The sequence below is a fragment of the Stegodyphus dumicola genome, chromosome 12 (genome assembly GCF_044657685.1).
Source record: "Stegodyphus dumicola isolate Sdum_Otavi_A_Nest chromosome 12, ASM4465768v1".
NCBI classification, from domain to species: Eukaryota; Metazoa; Arthropoda; class Arachnida; order Araneae; family Eresidae; genus Stegodyphus; species Stegodyphus dumicola.
Window position 1 is genome coordinate 41,866,216 of NC_140779.1, and position 18,137 is coordinate 41,884,352.

Genomic DNA, 18,137 nt, shown 5'->3' on the forward strand with positions numbered 1-18,137 from the left:
TCTATTAGCTTATGCGCAGTGCGGATGAAAGACACACACAGACAGACTCTTTGTTTTATTATATGTAGAGATATAAGTGTAATTAAATAGAAACTTCCTCAAATAAACTAGTGATCATAAAATAATTCAAAAAATAAAAGTTACGAAAATACACAATGTTTGAAAGCAGGAACTTTACAGAGGATTATTCATAAGCCCATGACACACTTTTAAAACACTACAGATAAATTATTCATCTGGTACTGAATTTAATACACTAGAATAGACTTAAGTAATTACATATAGTTTAACAAATGTTCAAAGTGCTTATTTTTCTTAGTCAGCAGACACCTACACATCACTGGGAGGATCTACTTGAACATACTGCAAAGATGGCTGATTCCAGAAACATATGAAAACTTTATAATATTGTCATATTGAAGCTATTACTGTCATATTTGGATCCAGCAGCTATTGAAATGGCTAGCTGTGCTACACAACTTTATCTGGGGACATAGATATTATCAACTGAGTTTAAAGTGGCAGTCAGAAGCTGTCTGAGCATGGCTATACTCTGATATTTTAAAATAAGTAGTTTTTTAGGGTCCTTTTCAATTTCCTTCATTTCATGCGTGATTATTAGCAAAGAGCATTTATTTTCTCTACCTCATTTGAAGCTACAGTTCAAGTCATTCTTTATTCGCATGCTTTTCATAAAGCAAAACATTAAATGAAAATGAAGTGAGAAAAAAATAATTAGGACCCAATTATCTGACACAATTGTTGTTACTATGATTACATGAGGCAAGCCAAGTGAAGGAAAATTACCTTAAAGTGCCTACTCTAAAGTAACAGATTATGGGTCAGTTTAGTTTTATGCTGTTAAATATTTAAACCATCATTTTTTTCCAAAGAGTAGCCAAAAAAGACACAGAACATCAGAATAACCGTTTCACAGCCTGGACCAGATTTAGATTTGACGAGATGCTAAGCCCTTTATGAGGGATATAAGTCAATTTTTTTTATATGGTATGTGGTACAAATTTTGGAGCTGGCCCCAAGAAAAAAGGGGCCCTAAGCTATAGTTTGTGCAGCTTATACATAAATCTGACACTGTTCACAGCTTTCATCTCTATCTTTATGTTATACAGTCAAAAGTTGTTAATTCGGACACCCATAATCCGGACCTCAAAGCTACAAACTTTCTGCGCAAGTGTAGCGCTGAGACCTTTACGGCTGCAAATATGCGTGTGCGCATGCGCAAAATACGTTTACGCATACGCGTTTAATGTATAACGGACGGTATAAGCTAAGCTAAAATTATCTAATTCAGTTAATGTTGCAGATTGCGTTGTTCCTTAATCTTCGAATTGGATCCGGCTTATTATTTTTTGCAGACTGTTAGAACAATTTTATAAAAGTAAGCTTGAACTTTCGATTATGTCAAATAGAATTTCCGATATATATTTACTAATATATAAAGGATCTACAAAGCGAAAGTATGTTTCGAAGTCCATTAAACAAAAAGTGGAATTGCTGCAAAAAATGGATAAAGGCATATCCTTTGTTTCTCTAACCATTCCAAAATCTGTTTATCAATTTCACACTGCTCTGCAGGGGGGTGGATGTTGCAGCGTGCAATGAATTGGAAGTTGATCTGTCAGCACTATCCTTAGCTTCAGGTTAGATGTTTTCATTTTATTTGGCTTATAATTCCTTACTAAATGTAGTATTTCATCTCGATGTATTCCGTCTTTGATATGATTTAAATCAAATTCCTCGTCATTATAATTTGCTTCCGATAGTGAAGAAAGTGACACAGAGGTTATTGAAAACGAAAAATTTTGATTGACAAATTAGTTGGTATTCTCGACACAGCAATTATAGGACTTGAACAGCAGAACTTTGTAACTCAACAAGAAATTATGTCTGTTTATAGAATTAAAGAGAAAGTATTATCACATAAAACGAAGCAACTTAAACAACTTACATTGAAAGAAATGTTTAATAAAGTAAACAAATAATTATTAAGCTTTTTTTTTTTTTTTTTTGTAAATTTTGATACCCTTTAGATCATAAATGTTTTTTATTTCATAAATTACAGTTTCATATTTTTAATTTTATAATTTTTGCATGCCATTTTACCAGATTTAAACTGATGATCTATAATCCTGAATCGCCGAAGTCCTGACGAGTCCGGATTAACGACTTTTGGCTGTACAAGGTTTGACTGCTCTGTGATTTTAGATTTCTTGCAAGTAGGGGAGGAAACCCACCTTTCAGCAGGATTCTATCTACTCACTTTATTTTCAAACAAATTGATTAAACTCATTCAAAACATGCATTTTTAAAATAGTGGGTGTAGCACATGTAGCCAGACAATAGGCAAGCATAGGCTCTTAATATTATAACATGGTATAATGCATTAATTTTTAATCAAAAGCAAGTTTTCTAGGATTGCAAAATTCATTGTAAAAATCGTTATCTTTTAAAATTCCATAAAAGGAAGGAAAAAGTTTGCTTTCCAGGAATGAGTTTAAACATATTAACTGTTCCTTGATATGTCAGAGAAGTTTCAAAATAAATTTTGAATTTTAAATGATTTCTACCTTTGTTTATCTGCTACCCCCATCTTAAAGATATTTATAAAGCATGAATTTGAAATGCAGCCAGATTCAATACCATATCATTTTGCCAACAGCACAAAAATGAAGTGAAGAAATAAAAATTAACTGCAGTTGTTACAAAAATATTTGACAATAACTAATTTTTTATTTAAATTCATCATAAATTAAGTTTCAGTAAACTGTAAAATGTCCATAATTTAGTAATAGTGTTATAGATCTTTCAGTTGTTCAGATCACAGTAGGAGATGATGCAACTGTACATAATTTGTGTTTTTCAGCTTAAAAACTGCATAGTATCAGAAACTATCTGTCTTACCAATTATTTAGAAAGGGAAATTGAATTATTTTTGTCCATTCCCCTGACAAGAGTAAAAGTAATTCAATCTGTTCTAATATTTTTGCCATTTGGCTTAGACTTCTACTTCTGCTTAAGTTCTAAATTTGTTTTTACTGGTTCTTAACATTTCCCTTTGCAATACTGTAATACTTTGGAAGATTATAATTGTAACATTTAATATATGACATATTTATTTGCTGCTAATGTGCAGTAATTCCTCTGGTTTAGATAGTATTTATATTTTTCAGATTTTTTGGAAATCTTTTTCCTATTCCACACACACGAACATATAATCCAAAATAAAATATGTTTAAAATTTATCTCATATTCATTTTGGAATTTAAAAAAAATGCAAGAAATAGGAGAGTAAAATATGCCAAAATCAAAAATGAAAATTACATCTTTTGCATCACAGGGGGTTGGTGTAACAAAAGTAAATAAACAAAACAGCCTGATTCTGAACTGAAAAAGACACAATATGAAGTTTAAAGTTTAAAAATAATCTAATAAATACAAAAACTGATCAGATCTGCATCTTATCAGTCTAAAACCTAGGCTGAAGTATGCACTGTCAAAAATGCAAAATTATACAATAAAAAATATAGACAAATTAAAAAATTTTATGGGGTAGAGCAATTTTTTTTTAACCTGCATAATTCTTTTCATTTATATAAACCTATTTCTTTTAGTTCGTTATTTAGTACATATAAGAATTTTACCTGTGTTTGGGCACTAGGACTTTGATAAGCTTGCGTCAAAGGCCTTATATTTTTTAAACTTGGTTTGATAGGTTCTAATATATCACTTTGAAAACTATCTTGCCCTGTTACAGTACTGGATTCCATTAATGAATTTTCCTTTGACGATTCTATAAGATCCTAGGGAAAGAGAGAACAGTCATGCAGTAACTTGCATAACACAAATACTACACTTAAAGCCTTGATTAAATATAAAACATTCCATTTCAGACCATGAAATTTTAAGCATATCGTTTCCCATATGAAATTTTTAATATTTTAAAACTCTATCCAGTCCATACATTCCATGTGTAGAACTAACTACACATATGTTATCATATTGTACTATGTGTAAAGAAACTTGTTAGAATTACCATTTTCCTCAAAACATTTTATGTAGTTACAGAGATGCTAAACTATGAAGAATCAAAAAGACAGTAATTAATGCATATGTATTTATTTGAGGGAAAACATGTTATACATTTAGTTACATTTTAATACATTAATGCACTTGAAAAACACAAATGAGAATTTACAATTTAATTTATTAGTAATTTAATCTATTTTAACATTATTGTATGCAAATACTAAAAAAATAATATGTTGAGGATTTTATTTCATAAATGTTCATATAAAACATAGACTGACATAATTTAAGACATTTTTTACGCAAAAAATGTTCAGCACCGATTGGGAATTTAAAAATCATAATTTCCAATCAACCTTTAATATCATATGTATATTTGAGGTAAATTGTTTGCTAACTTGTAATGCCTCAGATGATGTGGCCAGTTATTAATGAGAAGTTAATAAATACAATTTTAGACAATGAAATAATGTTTATGAAACATTCATGATAGATCATACGGTGACTTAAGAGAAAATAAAAAATTACTATTTAGATTAAATGCATCATAAAAAAAAAAAAAAAAAAACTCAGAATTTAACTAGCTTTCATTGAGATACCACCCAATGAAATTAGGAGATAATTATGAGCAAAAATGTACCATTACTAAGAAATAGAAATTTTCATGAAATTACATATAGAATATTGAGTACACAAATTACCATTTCTATGCATGCCTTTACACCAATCATGATGTTACCACTAAAAATTTTCCCATTTTTGCTGAGTGCCTTTTTAGCTTGAAGTTTTGATTGAAAGCGTATATGCATCCAGTTTCCAGTTGGATGTATCTAATAAAATAATTATAATTATTAAACTTTCATATATTCAAAAGAAATATTAGGAAAATCTTATAATTTGTGTAAAAATATTTAACTTTTATACGCTTAAATAATAATAATAATTTTAATCATATGCAACAGATGATAACACAGCAATTTTAGACATCAGATAAATGATAACACAAGTAAAACTTTACGCTTCCAATAACATGGAAGCACTATCTAAATAAGATGTTACTCTTAATATTTAAGTCAAAATTGTATACAGTTTCAAATGCAGGGTTATTTAAAATTTTGAAATATTTTAAAAATCCCTAACATGTAAACTATTAAAGATTTAATTATTTAAAATGTGATGTAGGTATGCATTTTCAAAGGACTGCTAGCACATGAGGCCTGAAATAATTATTTCTCATAATTCGTTTTTTATTTTCCCAGGACCCAAATTTTCCTACTGGAAAAAAAATCAATAAAAAAAAAAAAAAAAAAAAAAAAAAGATGTTTCAATATCTTAAAAAAATATATAACTTGTTCTTTTATTCAAAAATCAATGTTATTGCAAAATACGTACAGATTTTTCTCTTCAAAACTACAACATTTTCTTAAATGTGGTGTATTTAATGATGGCAAAGCACACTAGGGCTATCTGCCTAAGGGGAGAGATGCCTTCATGGAGGACTTTCTAAGGGAAAGTGGCTCATATACAAGTTACACATGGGGAAAATCACGAAAACATTCATGCAGACAGCCCATTCGTGGGATTCGAACCTCGGACCAAACTACCAGTGTTCAGCGACTTTACCGCTCGGCCGCTGGTGGGCCATTTTCTTAAATGTAAAGGATCTGAAGACGTTTCACATAACACTTTTATCATACCTTGTGTTCTATTATATTCCCATACTGAGAAAACTGTTGGAGAATGAAAGATGCAGATGCAGAAGGGAATCTGTAAAAAACAGGGGGGGATAGTTCACAGCAAATTATCTTTTTTAAAATACACAAAATAGATTATTATTAAACACAGTATTCATGCACTTGGAATAAAATATAATTTTTTATCAAATATAATGTTGATGAAAATTAATTATGTATTCAAATACATGCATATTTTGAAATTTCACAAAAATTGAAAATTAAAAAAGAAATCTTACAAATATATATCTTTAAAATGAATTATCATGCAAAAAATGACAAATAATTAGACATAATCACATTCAAATGACTATTCATAAGACTATTTTTACCTTATAAGAAAGCATATGCATATAGCTACAAATTGGCAAAATCATTTAAAAAAAAACACCTTATCTTTATTTGAGATGCAAACTAAACTCAAAACACATAAAATGCCTGCAAAGTTAGTTTATTTTATTTATCACTACAATCAATATTAAATATAGTAATTTAAGATCAATGTAAAATATTTAAAAGATGAATTACATCATGCATCAAATGGAGGGCTTAATATATAACAGTGTTTCTTAACCTTTCTAGCGAGTCGCACCCCATTGAATCTGAAAATATATCTCTGCACCTCATTCAAAACTGTGTTTAAATTTTTTTTTTAGTCTAGAAAAATATATTTTTTGCGAAACTTATTGTTTACTGAAGAACATTGTACATTTTATATAAATACAAAACAATATTATTTTTATTAATGACTAGTCTGTTGTTGTTTGTTCATTATTATACTGGAGAAGTGAGGTTCCTTTTTTGAAAGACATATGCGTAAGTCATCACTTGCATTTAAGCGATTTCTCGCTTTAGTTTTTATATGCAAAAGCGATGAAAATCCCATTTCGCACAAGTAGATGGTAGCAAAGGGTAAGAGTAACTGCAGTGCTCCGTTCGCCAACTCTGGATAACGTTGTAACTGTGAACACCAGAATTGTTGCAATTCTAATTGTTCGAATTCCATTTGAACATGTCCACTTGCTCGCATTTCAATAAGTTGATCTTTTTTCAGATCACTATCGTCCACCAAATTTAAGTCAAATAGAAATGGATCCAATATCCATCTCTGAGTTTTGGTAATATTTCCGGTAGAAAAATATCCATTGAATGATTCGCTCAATTGTCACAAATGTATTACAATGTCGGGCATAATTGTATTCTTTTCATTTTTCGCAATAACAGAATCAAGCAAGGGAAAGTTTGCAAAATTTCCCTTTTCTACTTGACGTGTCCAAATTTCTAATTTTGAGATATATGAAGATAATTTTTCACTAGATATTATTATATTTATACCAAATCCTTGCATTGATAGATTCAATTAATTTAAATGGCTAAATATGTCTGCTAAGTAGGCTAGCCTCAGCATTGCATCATTACTCTCAAAATCTTTTACTAAATAACAGTTTTGACTAGTCAGTAATTGAATAATTTTTTCACGCAATTCAAAAACTCTGTTAAACATGTGACCCTTAGATAACCATCGTATTTTGGTGTGATATAGGATCACGGTATGATCAGCACCAATTTCTTCGCAAAATGCACGAAAAATGCGATGATTAAGCGCTCGCCCTCAGATGTATTTTACTACATTTACTGCTGTAATTAGATGTTGTTTTAAACTTTCTGGCAATGCTTTCGACGCAAGTGCATAATGATGCAACATGCAATACGTTATTATAACTTCCAGTAATTCTCTTTTCATGTGTGAAAAAAATCCTGAATTTTTGCCTAACATTGCTGAGGCTCCATCAGTGCATATTGAGCCAATCACATTCATTGGTAATTGATATTTAGTAAAAAATCTTTGATGCCATTGAAAACATCAATTCCTCCTCTCGTATTCACCTCCAGTGGCTCACAAAATAGAAATTCTTCTATCACCTCTTTTTCCTTCACATACCTGACAAATAACAAAAGTTGGCTACAATTATCAACACCAGTTGACTCATCCAGTTGCATGCTTAATTTTAGTGGACTGATTTTTATGTCTTCAATTACTTGCATTAAAATATCTTCACTGAGATCTTGTATTCGCGATCATATAATATCATTCGATAACGGAATCTGTTGGATTTTTTTATGTGCTTCCGAATCTAAAACTGTTTTAGCAATAATGAAAGCAGAATGTTTAATCAACTCTTCAGCGATCGTGTGAGGTTTCTTTTTTTCCCACACAAATATTCCACTTGATATGACGCTTCTAATAAATGTTTTTGAATTGCTGGTCCACACAATTTTAGGATAGTTCCATTGTTTAAGACACAAACACACGCCGAATAAGTACTAACTCACAAGTCAAACAACAAAAATCAGTGTTAATTAATAAAAAAATTATCCCCAATTTTATTCAAATCAAATCTAATCAAAAACCTTCCAGTTGCGTTTCAAGAATTCTGTTAAATTGCAAGCTTACCTTACTTAGGTCCATCATAAGGGATACACGCCAACAATTGTCCAAAATTGAACATGAACTCTATAAGCTTCATCTGGAACTCGCTAATTCATATCCAAAATTGAATCCAAAATTGAATTGCTGGTCCACACAATTTTAGGATAGTTCCATTGTTTAAGACACAAACACACGCCGAATAAGTACTAACTCACAAGTCAAACAACAAAAATCAGTGTTAATTAATAAAAAAATTATCCCCAATTTTATTCAAATCAAATCTAATCAAAAACCTTCCAGTTGCGTTTCAAGAATTCTGTTAAATTGCAAGCTTACCTTACTTAGGTCCATCATAAGGGATACACGCCAACAATTGTCCAAAATTGAACATGAACTCTATAAGCTTCATCTGGAACTCGCTAATTCATATCCAAAATTCACTGCCCTTGAACAAAAGTCTTGGTCTAGAATGGAGAATGCAGTTAACCGTCATAAAAACACCCTTGCAGTTAAATTCGAAAAACTTCTTTTACAGTCTTCCAAGTTCAAGTAGTTCAAAAAATCTTCCCATTGTAAACATCAAGCCAATAGTTAATATTTCTAATGTTAGTCTTTCAGAAGAACAAGAGAAAATTCTAAAATATAATTTTAACTTCTCACAAACCTGTAAACCCTCAATTCCAAAGATTTTGGAATCAAAAAAGCTTTTAAGTTTGGTAAAGTTTCAGATTCACAGAAAGAAATGATAAGGCATCTTATCGCTCATAATGTGAAATTCAATAATAAACCTTTGAAATCAAATCTAACTGCAAGAGAAAGAGCTACAATGTGTGAAATTCATTCTAACCCGGATATCATCATTTCAAAGGCCGATAAAGGTGGCCAGATAGTCGTCATAGATAAGAACACTTACATCGATGGTGTCACTAAACTCTTAAACAAAGGACCATATAATCCGATCCCTAAAGATCCTTCACCTTCGGACTTGTCAAAAATAAAAACCGTGATCAAATCTTCACAAATCATTTCAAGCAACTTAAAACATTCGCTTATCCCATCTGTTGCGAATGGTGCCAGATTATATGCTCTTCCCAAAACTCATAAAAGTGGTATTCCTTTTCGCCCTATTGTATCAAATTTAGGTACTGCCTCATATCCCTTAGCTAAATATTTAGTTTCTAGATTTTCAACTCTATTAGACAATAACATTTACACCATAAAAAATTCAATAGAGTTTGTAAAAAAGGTTAAAAACATTTCTCCTAGTAATTTACTCATGGTTTCTTTTGATGTAAAATCATTATTCACCAATGTTCCAGTGGAGGGTGCATTAAGATGTCTAGAAACCAGACTTTGTGAATTTCATTTCTCTTGTATCGAAATTGATGAGCTAATTTCTCTTACACAACTCTGTTTGAAACAAACACATTTTGTTTTCCAAAATAAATACTACAAGCAGACTGAGGGATTAGCCATGGGAAGCCCCCTCAGTCCCAACCTGGCTGATATCTACATGCATTATTATAAATTAAAATTGTTTGAAACTTTAAACTTCCCGGCATGGTTCCGCTACGTAGACGATACTTTTACCCTGTTTGAAGGTAATAAAGATGATTTAAATAAAGTTCTTTCAACAATGAATTCTATTGATCCTGCTATTCAGTTCACTTTTGAACTTGAGACTTGCAATTCTCTTCCGTTTCTCGACATTCTGGTCACATGTAACACCTCCAACTTCAGTACTACAGTTTACCGTAAGCCTTCATCGGTTTGCCTTTCACCACACTTTAAATCATGTCATCCGACTAAACAAAATTTAGCTTCATTTTATTCCTATGTTTTTCGTGCTCTTCAACTTTGCTCCTCCAAACTAGCCCTTGATGAAGAACTAAATTATTTAAAAGCAATAGCTATTGACAGGGGCTTTTCACCCAACATTATTAATCAAGCAGTTAAAAAAAAATTCTCATCTCAACACACTAAAAGGCACACTCTTGTTTTAGGAGATTATAAAAATTCTGTTGTCATTCCCTTCTTTCCATCAATTAGCTATAAAGTTGCACATATTTTGCAGAAATTTAACTTTTGAGTTGTTTATTCTCCCATCAATAAAATTCCGAGTTCCATACTCAAGGACCCCATTCCGGATATGAATTCTTGGGGTATTTATAGGATTCCTTGCCAGTGTGGTTTAATTTACATTGGCCAAACTAAGAGAGCCTTAAAATTTCGCGTCAAGGAACATGAGGCATATGTTAGAAAAGAGGAAACACAGAAGTCTTCTGTTGCTCAACATTGTTGGTCTGAAAATCACACTTTCAATTTTTCTGCTGCCAAAATTATTCAAAAAACATCTTCCATTGGAGAACTGGATTTTCTAGATGCATTTCACATTCAAAAAAATCTTTCTGTTCTTGTTAACGATCCTAATTCCAATCCATCTTTGCCTTTGGCCTTTAAAGAAATTATGTTTTAGTTCTGGTTTCACCAACAGATGGTGCCACTTGCTTATACTTGTCTAGGCTTTCTTATCTTATCTAATCATTATTTCCTATCTTGTTCATTTGCGGTTTTGCAGCTGAGGATGGTGATTCGGTAAAACTATCGAAACTAGTCCTGTGAAAATTTTGAAAATTAACGCTGTTTTTGTTGTTTGACTTGTGAATTAGTTCCATTGGTATCAAACCGAGCCTTCTTTGACTTCAAAAGCTGTTCGTACCATGCGCTTTTTCACCACCATGCAGATTGTTGAAATGCTCTAATAAATTTGATGGTTTGAGATTGCAGTTTGAATATACAGAACACAAGATGCATTGCGGTCGTTGCGTGCCATCTTTTTTGGTTGTGCAGGTAAATCCATAACCGGCATACTTATCGTTCCATTGTCGTTTTTTTTGACATAGTGGGGTTCACTATAATCGATTTAATTATTTAGAAATAATGTAATATAATATATATAATGTTCTTACGTTTGTAATATCACTGAATTCTATTCGTCTTGAACGGGCAATTAAGAATGTATTAGTCTCAAGAAGTTTCTGGACAAGTCAGAATACACAATACGTATGTCGCAGGCGCAATAGTTGACTCAACCTAAAACAGGCACAGTAGATGCAGATATAAATCTGTGAATCCGTAGATTCCATTGGAGTAGCACATATCGAACTCAGCGCATGCGCAAGCTGAGATAACGTTCTCCGCTTGTATTCCCACAAAGTTTTTTTCTTTTCTCCGTCACCTAGCTACCTGTTCGCGTTCATTTGTAGCGTTTCATGCCTTTTTGTAGCGTAATGTATACGGCCATCGGCACCAGCTCTTTCCTGTGTCTTTTGCCGATAAGTAAGCTAGGTACTACCAATTTTTATGAGCTTCAATATTGGGGACACTATTGCAGATTTTAAATATTTTATTATAAGAAATTTAATAAATGATATTTAATAATTTTTATAGTTAGGTAGGGGCTTCTCCCGCACCCCCAAAAATACATTCTCACACCCCCGGTTAAGAACCACTGATATATAAGGTTGTGTGAAACGTTACAATACGTTGTTTCTATGTTCTTCAAAGGTCCTTTATTTATACAAATAAAAAGGGTCAGTCAATAGTATATTGCCTGTTTTGTTCCATAAATTTTTACTTTCTATTAATGAGCTTCATAATTCCTCATTCGCAAAAGAGCTTAGTTTTATCAGTGAAAAACTGAATAAGAAGTTAATTTATGGACTTTTCTGAATCAAATGTTATACCATGGAAGACAGTGAAACAAGTGAAAATCTGAAGGCACAAGATCAGGCGAGTATGACATACACCAGCACTTTTCATCCAAACTCCAGTAATTTTTCTCATGTGATCAAACTTGTGTTCAAGTTCCTACCAAGCTCTTGTTTCCAAGCTCCTATCAATAAGCCAACAAATTAGTGTGCTGTCGTCAACTGGACAATTTCTACAAATCCATCTTCCAAAAATTTCCAGAGCTCATTAATATAGGAACTGTATTCCATCCTGATACGACAACACACAAGTTTGATCAACTGACAAAAATTATTGGAGTCTGGATGAAAGTGATACTGTGTGTATCATATGACACCTTGTTCAGCATTTTGCTGATAAAGCTAGGCTCTTTATTAAGTAAGGAATTATGAAGCTCATTAAAAGAAATCAAACAGTTATTGAACAAAACAGCAATGTACTATTGACTGCACACTGTTCTTTATATAAATAAAAGACCTTTGAAGAACACAGAAAAAATGCATCATGACTTTTCAGACAACCAGATAAATAATAAACTAACAAATTACAAACATTAGTAATGTTCTTAAAAGATTGTAAAACATATATATCAATTAAAATTTTTAAAATATAAAAAAAATAAATCCTTATTTTGTACTGATTTTAAATGGAAAAATTTGCTGCATTTCAAGAGACAGTATGACATAACCCCCATGCCTGGAACAATATTCCAAAACAGACTTAGCATGAGGGGAGAAAACTCACCCAAACACTGTTACCCATGATTCATCCAACTGGTCACTATTTTTTAAGGCTTCCCTAAAATATAAATAAATAAATAAATAAATATAGATATATGTATGTAAGTAAATAAACAACATGCATATAATTGCCTTTCAAACTACTGACAGGGAGAATCATAATTAAGCAAATATATTTCTTAAAAAAATAAAATAAATGTGGATAAAAATGCTAGCAGGGGGCCATCCTGTCAATCCTGGCAAATAGGCTGTTTGCATGGGATTGAGATTATTCAATTATGGCAAAGCACAAAAGGGCTATCTGCCTAAAGGGAGGGATGCCTTCGTAAAGGACTTTCTAAGGGAAAATGGATCATATACATGTTAAAACCACGAAAACGCCCATGCAGCCAGCCCGTTCACGGGATTCGAACCTCGGACTGAACTACCAGGGTTCAGCATCTTTACCACTCGGCCGCTGGTGGGCCTGCTGTTTGCATGGAGTTTATATGTGTTGGAAAATTAACTCTTCAATAAAGGCACTCTCCTAGAGTTGACAGCCTTAATTCGTTTGCAGTGCTGTAAACCAACCAGATGCAATAAACTTTAGTAAAGGATTTATTTATGTCAAAATACATACAATCACTACCTGCCAAAAAAGGATGCATCTTTTCAAGAGAAAATGATTTGTGTTTCCAATATACAAAACATATTCGAAGAGAAAGCTAAAAAAAATTTGACATATTTTTTTCAGTTATTTAATGTATCAGAATTAATTCATTTCTAGCTTTTCAGAACACTACACATAAGCTAAAAACAATAACTATACTTCTAGAGTAAAGATGTTTGATTAAATATTTGAGAATTTAGAGAGTACTGCTACAGGAAATATTCCAAAATTAAATTTAATAGTAACAGTCATGGAGAGAAGAGGTTAGAAAAATGAGAACTAAAAATAATTTACTGTTCTGAATTTTATTCTTTCTTTTATGATAACTATAATACACAGAGCATTTCCTGCATATCCTAACAAAATGATAAGTCAAAATTCATTTGTATTAAGTGCCTATATGACACATTAATTTTTTAACATGTTCCTAAAATTGAAACAAAAGATAATTTTAATGCATAATAAACAGCGATAAAAGAATATGCAACCAGGAGAAAACAAAGTATATATATATATATATATAGCTCTACTTTATTATTCATATTAACTTGGGACAATACAATAGTTTGGAGAATCTATGCACATACTTGAATAATGCACACATACATATACATAATTTTTTGACTGAAAAAAAATTCTTTCCCTAGAAGAATCTTGTCTCTTCCAAAATAATTGTTTTTTATGGGTGAAAGTGCCTAATGTCATTTGATATTTTAATTTTCTTTCATCAAACAAATCTTGATATTAGGATATCACATCGATTTTTCTGCTTTTGAAGTTCTTTCAAAATCTGAATTGTTTGATATAAACGGATCTTTAATTCTGATAGTAAGGTTAACCTTATGAATTTTCTGTACTATCAGTTCTTGATGATTTTAATTTATAAGCCCTTTGATAGAAGTCTGCATGACACATCAATAGTCTCTACAATTAGTTACATGTTCTCATCCACTTGTACAGGTTAAGCCGACAATTTTCTCAGCAAAAGACTCTTCTTGCTTTAAATCTTTGCACAGCTTCTCTCATATCTTGTTCCCATATGGATATGAGAACTTGTTCCCATAAGTTCCATCATTTTTGGCTATTTCATTCTTGGTCAGTCTGATGTTGCCTGTAATGTCCATGATATGCTTAACGGTGTGTTTATTTTCCTTTTGTTTGTTGTATTTTCCATCATTCCATAATAAACAAACTTAAATATATATACAGTCAAAAGTCTTCAATCCGGACGCTCATAATCCGGACCTCAAAGCTACAAACTTTCTGCACATGCATTTGCATAATACCTTTATGCATGCGCATAATACGTTTACACATGCGCATTTAATGTATAACAGACGGTAAAAGCTAAGCTAAAATTATCTAATTATCTATTTCAGTTAATGTTGCAGATTGCGTTGTTCCTTAATCTTCTAATTGGATCCGACTTATTATTTTTTGCAGACTGTTTGAGCAATTTTATAAAAGTAAGCTTAAACTTTCGATTATGTCAAAAAGAATTTCCTGGGGGGGTGGGGCAATGAACCGGAAGTTGATCTGTCAGCACTATCCTTATCTTCAGGGCAGATGTTTATTTGTTAGAATTTCCGATGCTGGAGCTCCCAAAGGATCTACAAAGCGAAAGTATGTTTCGGTGTCCATCAAACAAAAAGTGGAATTGCTGCAAAAAATGGATAAAGGCATATCCTTTGTTTCTCTAACTATTCCAAAATCTGTTTATCAATTTCACACTGCTCTGCAGGGGGGGGGGTGTCGCAGCGCGCAATGAATTGAAAGTTGATCTGTCAGCACTATCCTTATCTTCAGGTCAGATATTTTTATTTTATTTGGCTTATAATTCCTTACTAAATGTAGTATTTCATCTCGATGTACTCCATCTTTGATATGATTTTAATCAAATTCCTCATCATTATAAATATCATGAATACACATCAAATTGTTTTCTGGTTGCAATTTCCTAATTTCGACTATGCATAATGTATGCTTTACGCATGCGTGCATTGAAAGAAATGTTTAATAAAATAAACAAATAAATATTAAGCTTTTTTTTTTTTTTTTTTTGTAAATTTTGATATCCTTTAGATCATAATTGTTCTTTATTTCATAAATTACGGTTTCATATTTTTAATTTTATAATTTTTGCATGTCACCTTACCAGATTTAAACTGATTATCTATAATCCGGAAAAACCGATAATCCGAAATGGCCTGATGAGTCCGGATTAAAGACTTTTGACTATATATATATATATATATATCAGTTAAATGAGCGCTATATATATATAGCGCCCATTTAACTGATAGTTAACTATACTGAAGCAATTTTTGAATCTGCACTTATAGTTTTTCTGTTAATTCTTTAATTCTACGGAAGTTGTTTTGCTTTCTGAATCTATCAATTCAGCCTTTGGTAGCAGCAAAATTTTCACTTGGACTATCCTTTTCTTTTGAATAGGATTAAAAGTGCTTCTTTTTACATTTTTGATGATTATTACCTGATTCAATGGTATACTGCATCTGGTTTCACTGTCAATCCAAATGGTAAATTAATTTTCTCTTTCCTTTAAAATACCACTTCTGTTTTGAGTTACTTTTATTTACAGGGATTTCATGATTGTATTTGATGATTTCGCCATTTTGCACTAATTCTTTATCATTATTAACATTTATATTGCAGCAACAATAATAAATTAAATGCACAATAAAATAGAGGTTACCTCTCCTTTAGTGTACATTTAGTTTTATAAACTTCATAAGCAGTGACTTTGAAAAAATGGAATATTGTCAATTGCTAAATTTTTAATCCCTAATTAGAGGTTTTGACTGACATTCATACTTTATAAAAAGATAAATAAGATAAATGCAATTTAGTTCTAGTTTTTCCAACAGAGACAACTTGATTAAAAAAGTATTACATTCCTTACTCTTTTACTGTTATTCAGTTCAACAGCTGCAAGATTGCTTTATATATCAGAATTAATACAGTATTTTACCAGAAAGTTTTTAAATTTTGGTGCAATCTCATTGTATTAAATTACCCTGATGTATAAGAATTTAAAAATCCATTCTGGCTGCATGGGCAATTTCGTTATTCTACAAATGTGTAACATGAACAAAAGCTAGTCCTTCTTGAAGGCATCTTACCTTGAAATGTTCTTTTCCTAACAGGGGTCGAGTGGTTAAGACAGCTGAATCCTGGTAATTTGATCCCAGGTGTACGGGCTGGCTACATGGTTGTTTTCCTCCATTCTATAATGTGAATATGAGCCAGTTTCCACTCAAAAGTCCTCTACGAAGCACCTCTCCCTTTATACAAACAGCTCTCATGAGCTCTATTGTATTTCAGTAACCTAGCCCTTCTAAGAGTCAGAACAATGCCTTTTTTTAAATATGACTCCTGATGGTTCAAAAATTGCAAGTTTTTAACCCATTATCGTAAAAGATATGCATCGGTTAATTCATGTCAAAATTGACAGAATTAAAATCTACATGAATTCGAGTTCTTCACTCATTCATTCTAAGTTTTAGAGAGTTTTTACTGCACGTATAATTATTCCAGTATGGCTAACACTTTAGGTAGAGAATAAGCTCTGTTACATTCTATATATAGAATGCTTCTTTATTCACTTTCTCCAGAATATTTATATTTTAATGTTTCATGAATGTGACTGGAAGATGTTTGCATTTTGCATTATGAAAGCAGAGATACTATCACCAGATTTTCAAAATTAAATACAATTCATACCATGTAAAATCTAAATACCATTCAAAATTAATATATAAATGAAATTACGTACTAATTTTGCAACATAATAAGGAACTCAAGTTTTTAAGCACTGTTGCATATTTAAGAATATAAATTAAGGATATTTCAATTTTTAATGTATTTTTTATATATGAAACTATGGAAAATGATACAGACCAAATGCATATGAATCATATTGATCATTTCATTCAAAACTGTAGTACAAATGAAACTGAAATAGTTAAATAATGGCATTAAAATTGGTTGTTAATTAAGAGTTGTTAAGGTTGTAACATATAATAAAATAATATCTTACCATGCAAAAAAAAAAAAAAAAAAGAAGAGTTTGCTTTAAATTAAATAATTATAATTTTACAAAATATTAATTTTTTAATTAACATTTTAAGAATTAAAACTGAGACAATTAAAATTTTCCTGATAGAAAGGGTTCTTCTATTAGAGATTTTGGTACAGCTTTGAATAAAATTCAATTTTACAGCTCTCTATCTTCAGCGTTTCAGAGACAGAAAATGAATTCAAGAGGGGAGGGACTTTTTTGCTGGAGGCAAAACTGCTTTGAGATATTCCGTGTCAGTGTTGCCAGATCGTGCGATTTTTTGCAAATTTGCGACTTTTGACAAAGTTGTGCTAATAAAATTTAACTATTTGCGATTTTGCAAAATTTTTGCGACATCCATAATTTCCTAATGCTATTTTTTGCAACTTCAAAGATTTTCTTAATATATCTTAAAATGCTTATATGTTAAATAATGTATCAATTAAAAATATTTTTTTTTGAAAAAAAAAGTTTATTTATTAAATAGAAGTTGACATGTGACAGTACAGTTTACATGTTCTGTGCTTTCCTTTTCAAAGCTGCACAGCCTGACACTGGTAGGGGGAAGGTGGAAAAAGTGTAAAAGAAGAAAATAAAAATTTTTCGGCACCTTCTTACCTACCCCTTTCGTCTCAGTCCTCCCCCCCCAGTTCTATGGTGATAACGAATTGAACAAAAGAACTTGTAGCTTGCCCGCCATATACTC

The 18,137-nt window shown here is 31.4% G+C and overlaps 1 protein-coding gene across 1 annotated transcript in view; it reads right to left on the bottom strand.

Moving 5' to 3' along the window:
• The window catches only part of Nup35 (nucleoporin 35), a 64,355-nt gene that overhangs the window by 10,167 nt on the left and 36,051 nt on the right, over positions 1-18,137 (bottom strand). The window contains exons 7-10 of the mRNA XM_035354514.2: positions 12,706-12,759; positions 5,745-5,814; positions 4,749-4,877; positions 3,663-3,821 (exon numbers count right to left, since the gene is read on the bottom strand). Coding sequence (XP_035210405.2) covers positions 3,663-3,821; positions 4,749-4,877; positions 5,745-5,814; positions 12,706-12,759 — 412 coding nt within the window. The remainder of the gene's footprint in view (positions 1-3,662; positions 3,822-4,748; positions 4,878-5,744; positions 5,815-12,705; positions 12,760-18,137) is intronic.